At 50.3% G+C, this 18,301-nt stretch overlaps 7 protein-coding genes across 7 annotated transcripts, besides 1 other annotated feature; 1 reads left to right on the top strand and 6 right to left on the bottom strand.

Annotated features, from left to right (window-relative positions):
• Positions 1–134: 134 nt before the first annotated feature.
• rpl15 (60S ribosomal protein eL15) lies at positions 135–1,105 on the bottom strand (the record flags this gene model as incomplete). The annotated part of the gene is made up of 4 exons (XM_001388739.3): positions 135–275; positions 350–576; positions 637–793; positions 1,019–1,105. 4 exons carry the CDS (start codon positions 1,103–1,105, stop codon positions 135–137), a joined length of 612 nt encoding a protein of 203 aa, XP_001388776.1.
• Positions 1,106–2,275: 1,170 nt separating this feature from the next.
• An01g03450 (uncharacterized protein) lies at positions 2,276–5,006 on the bottom strand (the record flags this gene model as incomplete). The annotated part of the gene is made up of 2 exons (XM_059746988.1): positions 2,276–2,798; positions 2,860–5,006. The coding sequence occupies 2 exons, from the start codon at positions 5,004–5,006 to the stop codon at positions 2,276–2,278; spliced, it is 2,670 nt and encodes an 889-aa protein (XP_059599576.1).
• A 2,837-nt stretch (positions 5,007–7,843) lies between these two features.
• On the bottom strand, positions 7,844–8,226 carry An01g03440 (uncharacterized protein; the record flags this gene model as incomplete). The annotated part of the gene is made up of 2 exons (XM_059746983.1): positions 7,844–7,970; positions 8,111–8,226. The coding sequence occupies 2 exons, from the start codon at positions 8,224–8,226 to the stop codon at positions 7,844–7,846; spliced, it is 243 nt and encodes an 80-aa protein (XP_059599575.1).
• Positions 8,227–10,498: 2,272 nt separating this feature from the next.
• On the bottom strand, positions 10,499–11,051 carry An01g03430 (hypothetical protein; the record flags this gene model as incomplete). Its single annotated transcript, XM_059746975.1, has 2 exons — positions 10,499–10,841; positions 11,044–11,051. 2 exons carry the CDS (start codon positions 11,049–11,051, stop codon positions 10,499–10,501), a joined length of 351 nt encoding a protein of 116 aa, XP_059599574.1.
• A 1,174-nt stretch (positions 11,052–12,225) lies between these two features.
• Positions 12,226–12,345: a repeat region (repetetive DNA).
• A 326-nt stretch (positions 12,346–12,671) lies between these two features.
• Positions 12,672–13,813, bottom strand: An01g03410 (uncharacterized protein; the record flags this gene model as incomplete). The annotated part of the gene is made up of 3 exons (XM_001388735.1): positions 12,672–12,827; positions 12,897–13,433; positions 13,514–13,813. The coding sequence occupies 3 exons, from the start codon at positions 13,811–13,813 to the stop codon at positions 12,672–12,674; spliced, it is 993 nt and encodes a 330-aa protein (XP_001388772.1).
• Positions 13,814–14,597: 784 nt separating this feature from the next.
• On the bottom strand, positions 14,598–16,408 carry An01g03400 (uncharacterized protein; the record flags this gene model as incomplete). Its single annotated transcript, XM_059746962.1, has 4 exons — positions 14,598–15,374; positions 15,528–15,668; positions 15,733–16,260; positions 16,349–16,408. The coding sequence occupies 4 exons, from the start codon at positions 16,406–16,408 to the stop codon at positions 14,598–14,600; spliced, it is 1,506 nt and encodes a 501-aa protein (XP_059599573.1).
• A 525-nt stretch (positions 16,409–16,933) lies between these two features.
• On the top strand, positions 16,934–17,574 carry An01g03390 (uncharacterized protein; the record flags this gene model as incomplete). The annotated part of the gene is made up of 2 exons (XM_001388733.3): positions 16,934–17,004; positions 17,076–17,574. 2 exons carry the CDS (start codon positions 16,934–16,936, stop codon positions 17,572–17,574), a joined length of 570 nt encoding a protein of 189 aa, XP_001388770.1.
• Positions 17,575–18,301: the final 727 nt, after the last annotated feature.

The following is an 18,301-nucleotide window of genomic DNA, read 5'->3' as shown; positions in this document are numbered from 1 at the left end:
ATCTGTTGCATTAAGCTCGCACCCCAGCAGTTCCAGAACGGCACCGTAGATGCGAGTTTTGATCGAAATAGTGACATCCACAGGATCAATTTTTTCCCATAACCAACAAACCCCCATAAACACCCCATCTACATTTAACGGTAACGCCAGTAGCTCTGGGTGTTCTGGCGCTTCCAGGTGTGGCGGCGGCCAGAGCGGGTGTTGTTGTAGCGGTGGCCCTTGTTGATACCACGGGACTTCTTGCCGGTGGCGGTAAGACCACGGGCCTCGCGGTGCTATGAAACACATTCCCGGTCAGTAACGTGTAATCAATGAGAACATATAATCCCCAATGGCATTCATAACGAACCTTGTGGACAGCGTTGCAGATCCAGTTGATGCGAGCATCGCGGCGGATGGCCTTGTGCTGGGGGTCGACGAGGATGACCTCGAAGTACTTGTAGGTGGAGTCCTGGTTGATCCAGTAGGAGTTCAGGACACGCAGGTTGGCGCAGCGACGGCCAACACGCTCCTCAGCGGTAGCACGGAGAGCGCGCTGGTACTTGAGCTGGTTGATACCCATGTTGGTGGGCTTGCCTGTAGTCGCAAACAAATTAGATTGGGTTCCAATCCCTCAAAGACGAAAATTGTACATACCGTAGGTGGCACCCTTAGGAGCGGGTCTCTTACGACCACCGCGTCTCACACGGATACGGTAGACAACATAGCCCTGCTTGGCCTTGTAGCCGAGACGACGAGCCTTGTCGGGGCGAGAAGGGCGGGAAGCACGGTGGATAGCGTTCAGTTGACGGAGCTATATTGATGCACTCTCAGCAAAGTTCAACGAGTGTATAGCAAGACACATGAGGCTTCTCTCAAGTCTCTCTGTTTGTGCCACATCCATCCGCCGGCGAAAGAAAAAGTTCGTTTCGAGCCGCCCAGTAACACCATTTCTCATTTCAAGAAGGGCATCCTATGGCAAACTACACGAGCACCCGGCGGGATGTTAAGTGATCGCAATATAGGGGGGAATTCTCACCTCCCAGCAACGGACACGCAGCAGGAAGCGAATCACGTCGGACTGCTTCTTCTTCTGGATCTCTTCCACGTACTTGAGGGCACCCATCTGGACGGAAATCGGAATATCAGTCTCTGGTGCTCAATTTTCTTGTTTCTCGATGGCTGCAGAGCGATTCGTTGTATCGCAGCAGGAATCACGACGAAAGGGGCGCGAAAAAACGTACCTTGTCGGCGTGGCAGGTCGTCGATTGTCGTCGGTTGTCACAGCTGAAAAGTTGGAGGAGCAAAGATAGTAGTCTCTTCAACGACCTTGTGTGTGGGACGCTAGAGAATTAGGCGAGCCCCCACCCCAACCAATGAAATCTTCCGCTGTGTCTCTCATTAATGCCTGAGGTGTTAATATACACCGCCTTCTTCTTCAGCACTAGCAATTACCTTACTACGCTTTTTGCGACCGTAAGGCTACAAGGCGACAACTAATAAAACTCATCCTTGCTAAACCCAAGCAACGTAATCAGACCAAGGGCCATATTCAACTTATCTAATCGTCCATAGAAGTAGAGGAGAGAATGATTGAAAAGAGCAAAAGAAAAAAAAAGAATGTATCTTTTCTAATCATTGTAGGCTATGAAGATATGGCTCTTGCGCCGTCCAAAACCGGACGGAAAGTGATACTGTCGTCAGGTATCGATCAACGAGAGTTTGACAGACATGCTCCACGTGAAAGTGCAAGGTGCCTTGATCCTATGTCGACAAGCCTATATACGGAGACTTCAAAATCACGCAGATGGAACATATGGGCCGATTCGGCAATAACATAATACACAATTAGCAATTAGGAGACAATTTAAAAAAAAACCGATCCATTGAATTGGTAATGATCTGATTGCTTGCAGCATAGCCCGAGACGAACATGCCTAAGCCTTCATACCATCAAAGCTGAAGTCTATGATTAATTATCAGCACTAACGACAGGTCATGAGTCTTTCCTTTTGATCCGTTGCACATGATTTCTAATCTCTTGTAAGAAACACATTAGAAAAGAGAGATGTAGTGATAGTGTAAAAGAGCGAAGTCAACGAGAAGAACAGTAGGAAATGTGAAATCTGAATACATGAAAGCGGAGCGGATGGTCCCTTCTTGGGGTTGGGAAGACAGGAGAATGGGTTTTGCATAGGCGGCGGAAGAAGATGATAGGGGGTAAAAAGAAATAAAAGCTGCTTTCGATGTACAGCGGTATTGCATCAATTTGTACAGAGAAACCGCATGGTATTCCTCAGGAATTCAGGGACAACCCCTGGAAACGGTTGTTTATCCATTCGCTCGGGGCAGCATGTAGACGGGATGGTCCGGAGCTTGCGCCCGTCCCTGCGCCGTAATCAACGTATCCCGAATCCAGAGAGCCATAATTGTTCGCCGAATAGGGAGTAAAGGGATCCACAGAAGCGAGTCCACCTAGCTCTGGTTGGCGAGAGGCTTGGCTGAACGGCTGATACGAGTCGACATAGGCATTGCGCAACATTCCCATCTGGTTGGCGCCGATGTCTCGTCCCGTGCCCATGGCATCACGAGGATGACCGTAGATTCTGCCGTCAAGTGGGCGATCCGCTTGTGCGTCGTGATTATAAGCTAGAGGGTTTGGGGCCGACAAGCCAGCGCTGGGAGGCGTGACAAACGAAGCTGGATTGATAGCAGACATCCAAATCCGGGTCTTATAGATCTTGAAAAGATCAGTAACAAGCGAATTGAAATTGATGTAGGAATCCGCAAAGTAGTAGAAGGTGAGCTTCTTCCAGTCCCTAATTAAAAAGGTCTTGTTAGCAGGTGAATGAGTGCGCCGAACGTTACATTTGAACTCACATTTGGAATTCGGCATCGAGAATTTCCATATTCAGTCGATGCTCGGTAACCTTCTGCTGGCAAACTCGCTTCGCCTTCGCTTCATTTCCTTCCTTTTCACGTAGAGTTAAGATTTCATGATTTTGGGCAAGCCTCTTGATCAATTTAGGCTTGATGTCGGCAGCAGAGTCCTGCATCCCATGCGGACCATGTGGACCCATGCCACCAATGGCGCTTCTGTTATTCAAGCCGGGTACACCACTAGGAGCATTGACCACGTTCGCGGCCCCATTCTGGCCCTGTCTAGAGAACATCATCAAGCACTTGTAATGTTCCTCAGCATACTGCTGTTTCAGCTCCCGGGCTCTTTGCATAGATACGTTAGCGTGCTGTATAGTGCCAAGATCCGTACCGCGGTCCGCTTCGACGATGACGAGATCACCGGGTTTCACCTGAAGACCGGTATCTTCCTGGATATAGAAGACATCCGCCCGATGGCATTTGAACGTGGCGATATACAGGAGCTGGTTCTGGTGCGAATGCGCGAGGCCAGGCTGGTGGCGGCCGTAGGCGTTCGGCATCGTGTATGCTTGGTGGAGGGACGTGGCCATCGAAGCGGGGCCGTCTGCGGCGCGGAGAACTGGGTCGCGAGCAAAATAGGCTTCTGCAAATCGACGAGCTCGTAAATACTCCGTCTCCATTTCATGTTCCTCGGGACGAGGGGCCACATGAAAACGAGGATACTCACGATTCTGGCCTTGAACATTTGAAAGAGGGCCGTCAACAATGTTCGCATAATCCTCTTCTCTATCACCCATTCCAGCTCTAGTACTGGCGGCTGCCTGGGATTCCCCTGAGACAGAAGCGTGTCGCATAGGAATGTCCGCAAAGGAGTGGCGCCGACTCTGAGGGATATCCGCAATGCTACCAAAGTCAAGAGAGGTTTGCCAATGAGCCTTGCGGACGTTTTCCAGGGTACGATTCTGGTACGACGTGTAAGGAGGGAGCTGCTTCTCGAGGTTCGCTGAATGCTCAGAGAGTCTTCTCCGACCGCTACTATGAATGTTATTGTAACCAGGGATATCGCCAACCTCGTCAAGATCTTCTACCGCCAGGTCGGTCTCCTCGGGGACACTGCCGCGAATACGGTGCAAATTATGGATGCCACTTCCGATGGCATATCCGCTAGCTGCGGATGCAGACGACATGGTACGATCTCTCATTGAGTTGTCCATCTGCCCTGCTGCTTGGCGTAGGAGAGCATTTTCCCTCGAAAGTTGTTCGATGGTTCGGGCTTGGTTGGCTGCATAGTTGCTAAAGCTACCGTCCGAACCATCCGGGCTGCCAGCGTCATCGTCATCGTCCTCGCGCACACGTCCAAGAGTAGCGGGGTCATGACCCAGCTCACCGAGAAGGCTAGGCCGCGACGACCGATGCTGTAAGGCGGAGAATTGGTTGCCGTTACGAGGACGGCCGCCAGAGTATGGCTTTGAGGACTTGTTCGCCATGAAGCTCAGGAACTCAGGATCCAACTGACCTACCGAGTATGACTGCGACCGATAGGTTTTTGGAGTCGGATGCAGAGGAATTGAGAACGGGATGGCCGAGTCGCCAGCGGTCGTACGAGTCGTAGGGCTCAGTATTTCTTCCGTAAAGTAATTGCTCGCAGTAGAAGGATTGGACATGGTCGGGGATGGGACGATCTCCGCAAGCCGTGGTGGAGGCTCCTTCCGAGACTCGGTATTCCAGATACCAGCAGCCCAGGGAAAGGAACTGTTCCCTACGTGATTCCAGGGAATAGAGTTACCAATACCGGGGCTCGTGTTCGGCCATCCAGATTGGTCGGTAGCAGGACTGCTTGGGTTAGAGGCGCCTGTGGACAAGGGACCACTAGTGGTCAATGATGCCTTTCTGGTCGCGGTAGCTGGCACTTCATTTAGCCATGACGTGCGGCGAGCAGGCTTGGGTGCTGGCATGGTCGTAGAGGTTGCCACCTGCTGTGAATGGTCTCCATCGTCATCAGAGGAAGCCAAAGCCTCAGAGTCAGGGGTGGACCGGCGAACGCCAGGGTGAGTTTTCTCAAGCCTGGCGGACACGTTACTGGTCGGAGTCGACGAAGTCACAGGCTTGGTCGCCTGCGCAGTAGATTTGCCGGCTGGCGCAGCCATGATGTCTGTAATACGAATTGGAAGACGGCGTATAGCAAGGCGCGAAGTAGACTGGCCATGAAAGTGTCAGTAATTCTCGAGTGAGAAAGACTTAACAGGAGCTGAGCTGAGATGAATGTGTTGATGAAGTGTTTGAAAGCGGGGAAGTGGACGTCGCAAGACGGAGAGAAGAGCGGAATGAAAGAGATAAGATGAAGATATAGTCATTTGTTGGGGCTCACTTACAGATACGACTGACGTCAGATACCGGATCGTGAATGACTCGATCCGTGTAACGAACGCTTGGCCTCTTCAGATACAATGAAGAGTCCGGGGTATTCACTAGAAGCCGGTAAGTACCGCATGGCAAATTAACAAAGCCAAGAGGAGTGGTTACCTTCGATTCGAATCGAGTGGGCGAAAAAGCAACGAGGTAAAAACACTCTAAAAGTAATTCAGAAACCACCGTGTCTGGAGGAATTTATTTCGTTTGAAATAAGAGCTCCTGGAGATATACGCTATTGCTTGCGGCATGATAAGTTAGCCCAGGCTGATGCTCGATGAGGCAGATACACAAGAGCTGGGACACTCCAACGCTGGAGGGAGAAATATCAAAGTCAAAGTGCAAGAGGGACGAGGAAATTTCAACCGGAGAACGGGATTCGCCGAGCAAAAGGAAATAAGAGTTATTAAAGAAGCCTGACAGGCCCAGCTGTAGCTCGTGTATGCTGAGTAATTTTGGGGGGAGGGGGGAGCAGCTGTGGGTGGCGAGACGGGCAACCACCCATGGGCCTGGAAAACGCCAGCCTCTTGAGCATCCTGCGGATCATATGATCAAAGCCCAGAAAAGCCCAGTAGAATCTCGTTTCACATGCGCTCAACGAGATCTTACTATTTTCATGCCCAGATTCCAGGGGCTGCCCTGGTTCAGAAACTTTCCGGGGGCAAATCTCATAGAGGAGCCACTGTACCTGAGGCTGGAAAAAGCACACAACTGCCCGCTCGTCCGTACTCATTTCGGATGAACCAAGAGCTGCGTGTCGTCTGCTTGCTGCTGAAAGGCAGCGGCGACGAATAAAACGTTCGAGGGACCACACAGCATAGCTCTCCGGGGAAATTGCGGGGAAGGCTAGGCCACGGACCACGACCACAACGCAAACCACACAATAGACACTTGAGAAATATACGTACCTTGTGAAGAAGTACAAATTCAGGTCAAACCCGGAACTAGTATAGAAATTTGGGTATCGCCGATCGTCCCAGACAAGTAAAATTCGCAGAAAATCGTGTTCGCGTCTGTTTGCGCCTCCCCATGTGGTCAGCAAAATATCCCCGGACGAGCGATATTAGGTACGTAGCATGACAATTGACTTACCAATCTAACAGAGAATAAAACGCAACTTTTTGTACCATCTATTCAACATAAAACACAAGCAATCGACCCGATCGTAAAATCCGTCCCAGTTGTAGCTGGAGATTGTTCTCCAGGCGAAGCGACCAGGCTTCTGTCTAATCAAAGAAGGTATTGTGTAAAGTGGCGCTTTGCGACCAGTCGAAAGGCGAAGGAATCAAGGCGGGCCTAGAGGGCAATTCCACCAGACCAACAGAAAAAATATGTTTGTTCTTTCCGTTTGCTGTTATAACTTTTTTTTATTTGTTTTTCGGTGATGGTGGTGGTGGTGGTGGTGATTCGGAGGGGTTATCTGCGGTATGTCGCTCGAAAAGACCTATGACCTCACTGTATGTCGAGTCGCGATGAAAGGGATCAATGGGTGCGCGGGATGGGGAGACGGTAGCGTGACCATAGACGGATAACGTTGGCAGACAAGATGGCACCAGTAATTATGGGCAGATCTCCTCAAGAGCAGCGCATCTTGAGACTGACGAGCGACGATCACAGCAGCAAGGGGAGCGAGAGAGCCCGTCGAAGGCCAGAAATTATTCTGCGACCCGACCAAAGCGAATTAGGTTGACAGTTAGGCCCCTTTAAATGCGGAGCTTGTCACGGCGCAAGAAGGGGAATTGGGGGGGACGCGGGCGTGCGAAGAAAGAGTGAGAGAGTATGTGTGTGTGCGTGTGTGTGTGTGCGGATCGCAGAGCGGCGCAGGTCGCAGAGACAGACAGGAGTGGCAGTGTGGCTTCTGCAACGTTGCTTGACCGATGACGATCTTCAGCCGGGGATGGGGTGTGGTGTGATCGCAAGCCTTATCGAGAGTGGGCCAAGGGAGAGAGACAGAAAGGCGGCAAACGAGTAACAGGGAAGAGAGTAGTGGGAAGAAGTAGAAGTAGTTTGTGGACTGAGAAAGGGAAGAGGAGAAGGGGAAAGAGAGAAGAAGAGATGATCAGGACCGAGTATTAGCACGGTGGTAGTAGGAGAAGGGAAGAAGAGGAGAAGGCAAGGTTGTACAGTCGTAAGTTGCGTAGGAGGATAATATTAATGCAAGCTAAGGGAGGTAGCTCTGGACTAGTTCAAAGTCGACCTCAGGCCACTGGACCAGACGAGCCAGGAGGAGAAAACAGCGAGCCACGGGTCGGAGCACCGAGCAGCAGTGGCGCGAGTTGAAGGTTGGAGTAGTCGAGGGTTTGTGAAAGGTGAGCTATGACCGAGCTAGTTTTAGTTTTGGGGGGGATTGGAGGGAAAGAGGAGCAAGTGGTCGTGGTTGTGGTTCTTTTTATCCTGGTCCTTACCAGCAGTGCCAACCTTCGAGCCCGTGGTGAAGAGTAAAGTACAAGTGAACGATTGTGGCCCGGTACCTTTTACCTCCATCCACACTAACCACGGCTAAGGGGGCGACTACGTACCTGGAGCATACGATCAATGTATCGCTCCAAGGCGGGGTAAGAAAATCGACGTGAGTCTAGATACGGTACGGAACCATAGGCCGCAAGATGGGGAAAGGATCCTCCAGTGCTTCAGGACAAAAAAGACGAGAGAGAGAGAGAGAGAGAGATCCGGGGAGGATTGACGGGTAAACAGGCTCACTTCTGCACAACTTCCAATCTGACTACTATACCCGAAGAGTTTAGAAAGGAGAAAAAGAAAAGAAAAATCATAAATACATCATAAATCCAGTAAAGAAAAAGATGGGGACGGGGGGGGAAAAGAAGAGGAAGGGGGTTCTTACTGTAGTGAATGAACGTCCGTAGCAGCAGCAGCAACAGCAGCAGCAGCAGCAGGAGGAGTATGACAGGCAGCAGGCGACCAGCAGCAAAAGAGGAGAGTAAGAACCCCATCGGCCATTGATGGAACGCCCGTGAGTGGGCCGGGCGGGCCTCTGGGAGGTCAAGTCGAAGATCCTCCGCGCTTTCTGACTGGCCTAGACAGAATGCCCCGGTCGCCCTCTGAGCATCGCCGGATTTGCGACTGGCGGCCTGGTCCATTTCTTTTTCTTTTTCTCTTTTTTTTTCTCCTCTTTCCCCGTTGACCCTGAAGCGGGGCTTTCTATTTTCTTCTCCCACGAAGCTACTAAATACTAGATACTACCCTGATGATTGTTAGCCTATAAGAGCTTATGAATTAATTAAATTACAGAGCAGGTACAAAGATGACTAAACTTCTGCTCTCCTTCAATCAGATCAACTACTCGAGATAGCTATAATGCCGTTGAAACCCTATCGGGTTCAAGACCTGGGGGAAGGAGAATCTTGTTGAGGAATCGCCCGATCCAACCCGCGATGGGGCTGTGGAGGCTGGGGAGAGGAGGAGAAAAAGACTGGAACACTGAAGGAGCTTGGGCGCAACCCAGAAAGAACGGGGAGGATCAGGCTGTTGGGCTATCCTGAGCCCTGTTGAATCCCGAAGGGGAATTGGAGGGATTTCACGGCCGCAGCGGTTCCAAACAACGGTGCACCATGAAACCCCCGAAATCCAACCCTCATTTTCCAAGGGTTAGGTGGTCATCATGCGACCGCCAACGAGGAAATTATTGGCAGGGTTTATATGCTGATAGTATGTTTAGTCGACAATACACGGTTATTCAGGGTCGAAAGTAACAGCCGAACCGCCACGAATGGCAGGGAAGAGCAGACGGGTTGTACTTCTTAGCTGCTGTGTGTATATCCATGCGGGGGAGGGCATTGAAAAGGCTGAGAAGAGAAAAGGGGAAAAAAAATAAAAGAAAGAAAAATAATAAATATAATGAAAAGCAAAATTGTCCGAAAAGTATTCAAGAGACACTGACTACACAGAATATACCACATACACCTAATTTCCATTCCATAATAATAATTCTCTCTTCCCCCTTGGCACAGTTTCTCACGCCAAAGTATCTTTTTCTTTTCTTTCATGCATGGATGGATTTTTCAGTTACTTTCTTTGTGTCATTCCGCACTGGGAATTCGTCAACGTCATACTGGCGTTAGGTTACACGGCAATCCTGGCCGCGGGTCCAAACCAACGCGAATCAACGCGTTCACCCTCAACCTTAGTTCGCTGCTCCTTCTCTCTTCCCCTCCCGGATGCTGCATGTACCTTGAACCTGATCGATGGGCAAAAGGGTAATGATGACCCTCTATACATTGGTCTTGCAGCAAATGCACCTTCATCTCGTCTTACTTTTCCCTGACTAGTAGTAGCCTAGTCTGATTATCCTCTTCCTTCTTCGTTTTTCTCCTCCCCTAGATACTCGAATAGGAACAGTTCCCTTGTCTTCTCCCCTCCTCTTCCTCTTCCTCTTCTTCCTCCCCCTCCATTACAATAGAAGGGAATAAGAGGCCATGCACCTGACTGCGGGGGAAGAACTGAACTAACTGGGAGGCAAGGGATGGCGATCCAATCAATGCCTCATCCTCGCATGGAGTCCATTCCTTTTGCAGGATCGTCTCCGTTGGAAATTGCGGAGAGAGCTTTCCCGCGTTCGGTTGCCAGCCAACCCCGTCTGTCTCTTCTGCTGCCCTGCCATTTTCTGCTATTGTTGTTATTGTCAATTCTCTCCCCCCCTCCCTGCCTGCTGAACTTTCTTCCCACACACACACATACACACACACATACACACCGATATGCAGAAGACTACTCGGAATCTGCGCGATTCCGCTCATGGAATGTCTAATCGTAAATTACTCTTGGACCTCGCAAGATACGACACTCCCAAGGAACGAGATCCGGGTCCGGTCTCCATTAATCATAGGCCCCCTTCCCTCGGCCCTTCTCGTAAGCGATGAGGCTTGAACCCCGGGCCCACGGATCACTCTAGACTTGCGCTACAGGGACCAACATGATTAGCGGGACTCGGGGATATCCTCATCTGACTTGTCTGCATGTCCGATTGGGCTACAGCCACAGCGGAGTTCACTAACAACCCCCCATTACCCCACCACTAGGTGTGGCACCGATGCGTGGCTCTTCGTATCTCGGTTCCGAAGAGCAGAACACAATAATATATTCGCCTTTCTTGTGTGCAAGCTGGACATGTTTCCTACTATGGTTTATTACCCCAGAGGGATGGATCCTCTGGCTGACCCCAGACTTGTCATGAATGTCATATTATTCTTAACGTACTAGGAAGATGTCTTGATTAAGGTTGCATCGTGTCGAGAGTCTGACCCTGACAGCTCTTCTCATCCAGGGTTATCGAAGAGCCTAGAGCAAGTCCAGCCCATTCCAGTGCGGTTTGCTGACCCGGTGGACATATTGTCCGAAGTCTTTCGCCGATGAGTGCCGATCTAATCTTCTTCCATGTTTGTACGTCCTGCAGTGCTATGTTTGCGTGGGCTGTGGATGCAGCCGTCATGAGATGTCTGGTTGACTGCGTGGCATCATCTATAGGATCCGAAGCAGATGAACCACCTTGCATACACATCTTGTGCTGATTAGTAGGGGGGGATAGATAGCTGGGGTACAGACAGTAAGCATCATGGCTTATTCATGTTCATAGTATCAGGTGATTTGTATCGATTCGTATCCCCTCATTCGGTTGCTCCCCTGCCGCTGAGGGATCGCCTTTCAGCACATCATCTTCCCTGTACTTCATCTCGTTCTGGGGAGCGTTGATCTGCTCTTTTTGTCCGAGTTTGTTATCTCCTGGTTTCATTTTCTTGCCGACGCTCTAATCCCACTCACCATGGCATACATTCCGCACCTCATACTACAGCTTCCATATAGCCCCATCTAATTGTCTGTTTCTTCCTGCTCTTTTTCTAGTTGAGCACAATGGTAGTTACTAGTAGTGTTATCCTGCGATTCCGGCCCTTTCTTGCAGATGTTTTCTCACTTAATATCATACATTGAGACTTGACTGATCCCTATATGCAATACATTCATCCGTTTCAGAAAGTTTGTCGGTACCACAAGACCTGTCAGACCATCAATCCTCTCCACCAAGCCGTCCCGAGATTATTGGAGCCTACTATGCTTAGCCAGCATTATACCTAGATGTCAAAGCGTGCTTTCAAACATGTTATACATCTATGACGCAGTTCGGACCGAAGTCGATGATTTCGGGATATAGCCCAACTTCAATATTCTCGGAGGAAATATACGCATTAATCAAGCTTAGACAATCTGCTCTAGCATAACAAGAAGAGTTCAATGTGAGCAGGTTATAGCCGACCGGAGAACGAAATTAGCCACCGTTGGTGACACTATATCAAGGGTATAACGGCCTGTGCTTGTATACAATTTGCCAAACGTACCTTGATATGAAAGCTTAGTGAGTCTTTATCAAGTGTCAAGCTTTCGTTCTACTGGATTGTATTGTATCACTTAGATATTCCCACCTTCTAAAGTACATTATACCGTCTCATTCATACTAAACTACCCCCTTACCCTTACCAACCAAACCAGATACACAGCACATACGCAGTACTACTAGTCAACCTTCTCAACCTCTCATCATGAAACTTCTAAGTAGAGATGCTACATAGCAGCCCGACACCTCATTCCTAGTATCTACTCCATGTCAATAATATTATTCAAAGATAGGTACTAGCTTGATCTACTCCAACATCAATGCAGTCTACCATTGAAACCGAAGCACCAATAAGCCTGGATAGACTAAACAAGCCCGAACCATTCAAGTTGAAGCTAATGTTCTGTTCTCCATTTCCCGATCTCCCCGACCCGATGATCGCTGCCGCTGCTAAGAGCCAGTCCAGTCCACTGTTAGTGTTGCACTTAAGTACTTAGCTTAGCAGTAGTCTGGTTGGTCGGTTGGTTAGTTAGGTTTGTCGCTCGCTCGCACACACGAATTAGTACTGTGGATTATGCTACGCACAGATACAGAATGGATTTCGGTAGTTGGTAGTGTTGTTTGTTTGTGTGTGTGTGTGTGTGTGTGTGTGTGTGTGTGTGTGTGTGTGTGTGTGTGTGTGTGTGTGTGTGTGTGTGTGTGTGTGTGTGTGTGTGTGTGTGTGAGTGAATGTGACATCCTCGGCTCGGTTGACACATTTCCCTGCTTTCTCGGAGGTTTTAGGGTAGGAGGAAGGTGCCCGAGTTGGCGGGTTTATTCAGTAGATTGTATGCAATACTGGAATACCTCGATTCCGGGCATGCTAAGGTCCATATTGTGTCTGATGTGGGAGCACTACGGATGCGCATTATTAAGTGGTTATACTGATAGAGAGGAGATTGAGCATTGTCTGGCAAAGCTTTCTATAGACCGTAATCCAGATGGTAGTATATCTGACGTCCAAAGTACAATACACGTGAAATATAAGTAATTATGTATAAGAGGCGAAGTAGGAGGGTGTTCAAGGTGCCGAATCCAATGTTCCCTTGCCGCCCGTCGAGGCAGTAGCGGCAGCGCCCTTTTGCTGGCGCAGCTTTTCCTCGAACTTGGCGAACTCGTGCATCGAAATCTCCTCTTCTTGGTCTAGCACTTGCTCGACTCCTTGGACTTCTTCAATCTGTAGGTAAAAAGCACACAATTAGTCAAACTTTATTGTCAAGATGCATGCAGGTAGTGTGATACTCACATAATGCATAAGCATAGACTCAATACCGTTACGCAGCGTCACGGTGCTCGAATCGCAGGTCCGGCAAGCACCGCGCAGCTTCAACAAGACAATGCCGTTCTCAAAGCCGCGGAACTCAATGTCGCCACCGTCTTCCTGGATGGCGGGCCGAATCCTTGTGTCCAAAAGCTCCTTGATCATGCCGATCACCTCATCTTCTTCTTCCTCGTAGGCCAGGGACTCCGACTCGCCACCTTCCTGGCCACTCTCACCAGTCTTTGCAACGGTGTTCACGATCGCCTCGCCCGATGTCACGGCTTGAGTGATGAGACTGAAGATTTCGGGCTTGATGTGCGCCCAGTTGGAGTCGGTCGCCTTAGTTACGGTGATGAAGTCAGGCCCGTAAAATACAGAGGTAACACCGTCGACGTTGAGCAGGCTTGCTGCCAAGGGAGAGGGGTGCGGAGGAGCGAGGGTAGAGCGGGGAGACAGGTATTCGAGGAAGGTGGTCGGGAAATTTTCGGGGAGGACACGGTGGTTAGGGATGAACTTCAATGCCTGTTGGGTTCCGCATACAAGGGTCAGATGCTTGTTCGTTCGTTGGAATCTTCGTGCTGGTGTGCCACGGGGAGTCTTACATCAGGGTTCGGTGTGTTTTCCGTCTGAATGAATATCGTGCGCTTGCTGGACGGCGATGGTCCGTTCACGCGAGCCTGCACGAGCGAGTGCTGGTGAGGCTTCAAGGTCGGCCGGCGACGAGCCTCTGAGGCGGTGATAGCAGGCAAACGTGCCGAACGGTGGACATTCCTGTATGATCCGAACACCGCGGGTTTGGCGATCCGGGAGGAGCACTCCGCAGCATTCAGTTGCTGCGTTGTCAATCTGACGCTGAAGAGAGTGCGCCTAAGCATGTTTCCAGACGCTGAGCTGACAGACATATTGGCGCTGTGATGATAAGGGAGGGGAGTGGCAGATATCAGACTCGTTCCTGGTCAGAAGAAAAGCGACCAGAAATGCCGATGGGAAACTCGATTCCCTCTGACGCAATGAGAAAGCACGTGATGCCCCCAAAAGTGAGTGCTGACAAATGAAGGGCGGGCTCCACCAATTAACTGCCGGCAGTTTGACATCGCTGCCCCAGGAATTGTTCGGCATTCAATTCTTCTCAATTGGTCTACTTGTTACTCGTACAGTGAAATGTGGACTATCTGACTGGTAGGCATACATGCCCGTGGTACTAAGCACTATATATTATGGGTGTAACATAATTGCCTCTCAGCCGAGTTCCGCTTCGGTTATACCAGTGTTGTGCAAGAGGCCACAGCTTGGGCCTGCTACCTGGTGAACCCAGTATCGCGGTTAGCCCGGCCTTTCCTGAAATTTCCTGGCTCGGGAGCATTAGGCCTTGGACATGCTTCAATGCATCTAGTACAAGGCGCAGAGCAGGACAAGTGGTGATGTGTCGCTAGCGGCTCGGTGTCTCATCCCGCAAACAATAAACTGCTGCTACTCACATCGACTGACTTGCTCTGTTCCTAGTTATAATCCAGCCCAACAAGTCGGTTGGTGATCCTAGGTTAAGACCATGTTGCTAGATGGCTGATAGCCGTCTATGATATCTTGGTGGGTAGTTTAATCCCGTGCTTCCAAGCGTGCGTCCGACACGCTCAAATGCGACCTGCCACCTTGGCACGGGAAGCACGTTGAACAGGCCAAATCTCATCATGGGACTTTTCCCACGGATGACAAAGACCTACGTAGTCGAGCGGAACGGTATTGTGGCCAAACCATGTCCTTCAGCAACGGAGCTATTCCCAGACCTAGCGAGTCAAGAAGCACAAACACCCCCTGACACCACCTGTATTTTTGCGCCAGTTCATGAACCTGAAAGAATTGCGCGCATTGGCTGAAAGGAGCAAGCAGGTGTTGTGCGCCCAGGGTATTCATGTCAGACTGTGTACAGTACATAACGGATCGGCAGACCTCGTCTGCATAATGCTCCGCCAGCGCTGTGAAATCTGTTGCCACATCCACGCCCAAGGGTCTTTGTTCAATCGCCTGAGGATGAATGGCACAGGACTGCGAGGGTGTAACGTCATTTCTGCGATAGCCAAGGACGTCGAGAAGCTCATCAACTAGCGGGTACAGTATTATCAAGGTGGCCCAATAAATGAGGTGCGATTCGGCGCAGGCCAGGGAGACGAATTGGAAGGGATCGGGGAATAAAGAGGTGGCAAGGTGTGCTCTCAAGTCTTCTCGCAAGGGCACGTCATGGGTGAGAGTCGACGGCGCCCCCAGTTTCTCCTGCATCTTGAGGCATGTCTGGTGTAGTCTTTCTTCTAGCGATAAGCAAGAACCCAGTAACTTCTCGCCGTTATTCTTATCACCATCAGGGCTGGCAGGCAGTTGCTCGATGAAAGTGTCTACTTGTTCTATGAGAGCGGAGCACTCGGCCAAGAGGTCCATCAGTTCATCAATTGGCTCAAGTTCCGTTGAGCCCTGCGATAAGCGTTCTTGCGTAGTCAGAACTTCATAGAGGGTGGCGGCCTTGCGTCTCCCCACGGCATCACATAACCGGGCGGTTCAATGTCAGCAAGACTCAGTCGTTACGAGGATCAGCTGGTTGATCAATCCGAAGCCAAGGAGACTGACAGTGACAAATTTAAGTTGACGGTGAAACAACTTCTCGGCAATAGTTCCTTTTTTATTAACCCTGCACTGCTTAATGATTGCGTTACTGCCTTGCACATGTGCTATCCAAGCCATAAATCCCGGGGGGGAAGAGTGGATCAACTTTGTGAAGTGTTAGGCCAGCCGCGGAGAAAAAGCGAGAGGCGATGAGAATGGTGACACTGACTTCATATAATTGAAAAACAACTGTTGTGTATAGGACATCTTGGCCTAGGCCTTTGCCAGATTTGATCTTGCCATGCATGATCTCCATCGAATTGTTATAGAGCTTCGTACTATACCCAAGTAACCGATCATCCTTGTGCTGTTTCGCAAGAAAAGCGGAAGACAGCGATAGAAGCGCTCTGTCCAGCAAAGGACTATTCCCACAAAGTTCGGGGAGCGTTTTGAGGATATTTGTATCTTTTCCATCTTGCAAATGCCGTGACGAAGGGAGAAAGCCCCCCACAAAGGAGGCGAGCAGCTGTGATCGGACCTCCGCATTGTTATTTAATCGGGGAAAGCCTGGCTCCACTCGCGTTAATTGACGGTCGGGAATCTTCCCGGAAGTCGACTGCGGGCGACGGACGAGCTTCAGTTCTCCCTCCTCTATGGCCTCGGACGATTTGTGGATGAAGACCCTTTTTCGTTCATAGCCGGTGCAGACATGGCCGTTCTTGATGCATCGATTGCATTCCGGCTTTGCCTCATCGCACTACACAAGGGGCACATTTTAGATGACTATTCATGCTCCGTCTCCGAGGGCAACCAAGGCTGTTCAGGCCTTGTAAGATAGGCCTTACCTTGACTTTTCGTCGCCGGCACGTATTGCATCCGGTTGATCGGAAGGGAATACCTCCCATAGCCGATCAAGTTGTCCCACAAGCCGTCTGCCACAGCTGATAAGATTTGGGGTCGGCACACTGCACTCGAAGGACCGCTGTAGAGAGATGACTATCATTCGGACATTCGTGGCATTGTCAAGCCCGCATCAGTAAATCGTATGACAATTTATTGACGGGAGGGGAAATAGCGAGGCACTTGTAAATATTCCAGGCACTAATACGTAGTAGATATCTGAGAGGATGGAGATCGATTGTCGTCATGGACCGCGCCACTTCACGTGAGCCCCCATTGGGCTGAGTTTGTTTCTTTTCGGTCCGCTAGACGATCGTCCCTGACAGTTCCTTATCGGCAGTCATTCTTTTATCGTCACTTTTCCTTCGCAGAAGCCTTGAATTTTGCAGGACACAAGGTAACTATCCTTGTCCACACGCCAACGCGCTCGCTTCATACGACCCTTGCGACCGGCCGAAGCAAGACAATGTTCTACAGAGCTTGATCGTCGCGCAGTTGGCACAAGGTTTGGATGGGACGCTGGCGATAAAATGCCCGGCACTTGCGAGGTTTGCGTCTCGGAGCCTTCGAAGTACCGATGCCCAACATGTGGGCTCATGAGGTATGATTGTGCTCTAAGCCTTTTCTTTTGAGAAGGGAGGAACATACCCGTGCTAATTGCCACCCTCCTAGTTGCTCTCTGGCTTGCACCCAGTCCCATAAAATCTACTGCGCACCTAAAGCACCATCGCCAAAACCGACCGGTCCAACGGTCGACATCCAACAGCCTCCCGGCGAATCGAATGAGCATGCGGCCAGCGAGATAACACCTAAAGCTCAGAATGGCCTCGATATTAAAGCCTTAGGAAGCTCAACCGAACTCAAAGATTTACTCGATCGGTTCCCTTCGCTTCGTGAGGAGCTGTACGATATCTACAAGACTACTTTGGAAGATGCATGGGTGGAGACACAACGCTTTGGAGGTCGGGGTCGACACCACGGGAGAGGCAAAGGGCCGCACCGTCATAACGGGCCGTGGACCCGTGAGAAGGGCTTCAACCGGGGAGTGGGAAGGGTGAGGAGGCTACGGGAAAGATGCGAGGAGGGCCTGGAGACTGGAAAAAAAGCGGAGGGATACGTGCGTTTCATGTCCTTGGTCACTGGTAATGAGCTTCCACGCGAGACCATGTGATGGACTCCAAAGTAGTTGCGAGTTCATTGGAGTAGGACCCTACGCTTCCTGAATTTATGTCGGGGTACTTCCCAGGCTGTGCACTCCTCGATGAGATCTGCCGAGGTTGGGTGTATTTGCATGGTAGTGCAATCAAGCCTTCATGAGGACGTGGAAGGTTGTTAAGGCCTGGTAGAGACCGATGCTCAGTTACATTCCTCGGATGCATATGAAAATATATAGTAGTCCGTCAACTTGCGCAACCACGACTATCACCGACCGCGGTTGATCTTCCACCATTCGGAAGCGACTAATAAAGAATATTTGAAATCTCTCGAATACCAAGTATCCGCTGCCCGCACTTTTCGAGCCTGGACAGAGGTGCGGCAGGCCAAAATAGCGTTCACCTTACCAGAATGCGGTCTAGCTGAAAGCTCGGTACTTTGGCATGGCTTCACAGCGACTAGCTATCACAACATACACCGCCATCAATGCTTCAACTGTCTCACTGAGACTCCGACGTGTCTCCAGGTTCCCGAAAGTGTGCATGCCATCCATCTGCACAACGCCATGTAAGCATGAGGTGCATGAACCGGATTTCCCTCCTGTGATAAGCCAAAGATTCTAACATATACTTAGAACAGTCCGTGTCATGGCATCTGGGCTGTGTACCTCTGACGGGATACAATGTACGGATGCAGACATGGGAGACTAAACTATCCAAGTCGATGCTGACAGGGACATTTTA

This window comes from Aspergillus niger (assembly GCF_000002855.4).
Source record: "Aspergillus niger supercontig An01".
In the NCBI taxonomy this organism is placed as follows: domain Eukaryota; kingdom Fungi; phylum Ascomycota; class Eurotiomycetes; order Eurotiales; family Aspergillaceae; genus Aspergillus; species Aspergillus niger.
Note: the sequence above shows the minus strand (reverse complement) of the source record. Positions and strands in the feature narration are given on the sequence as shown.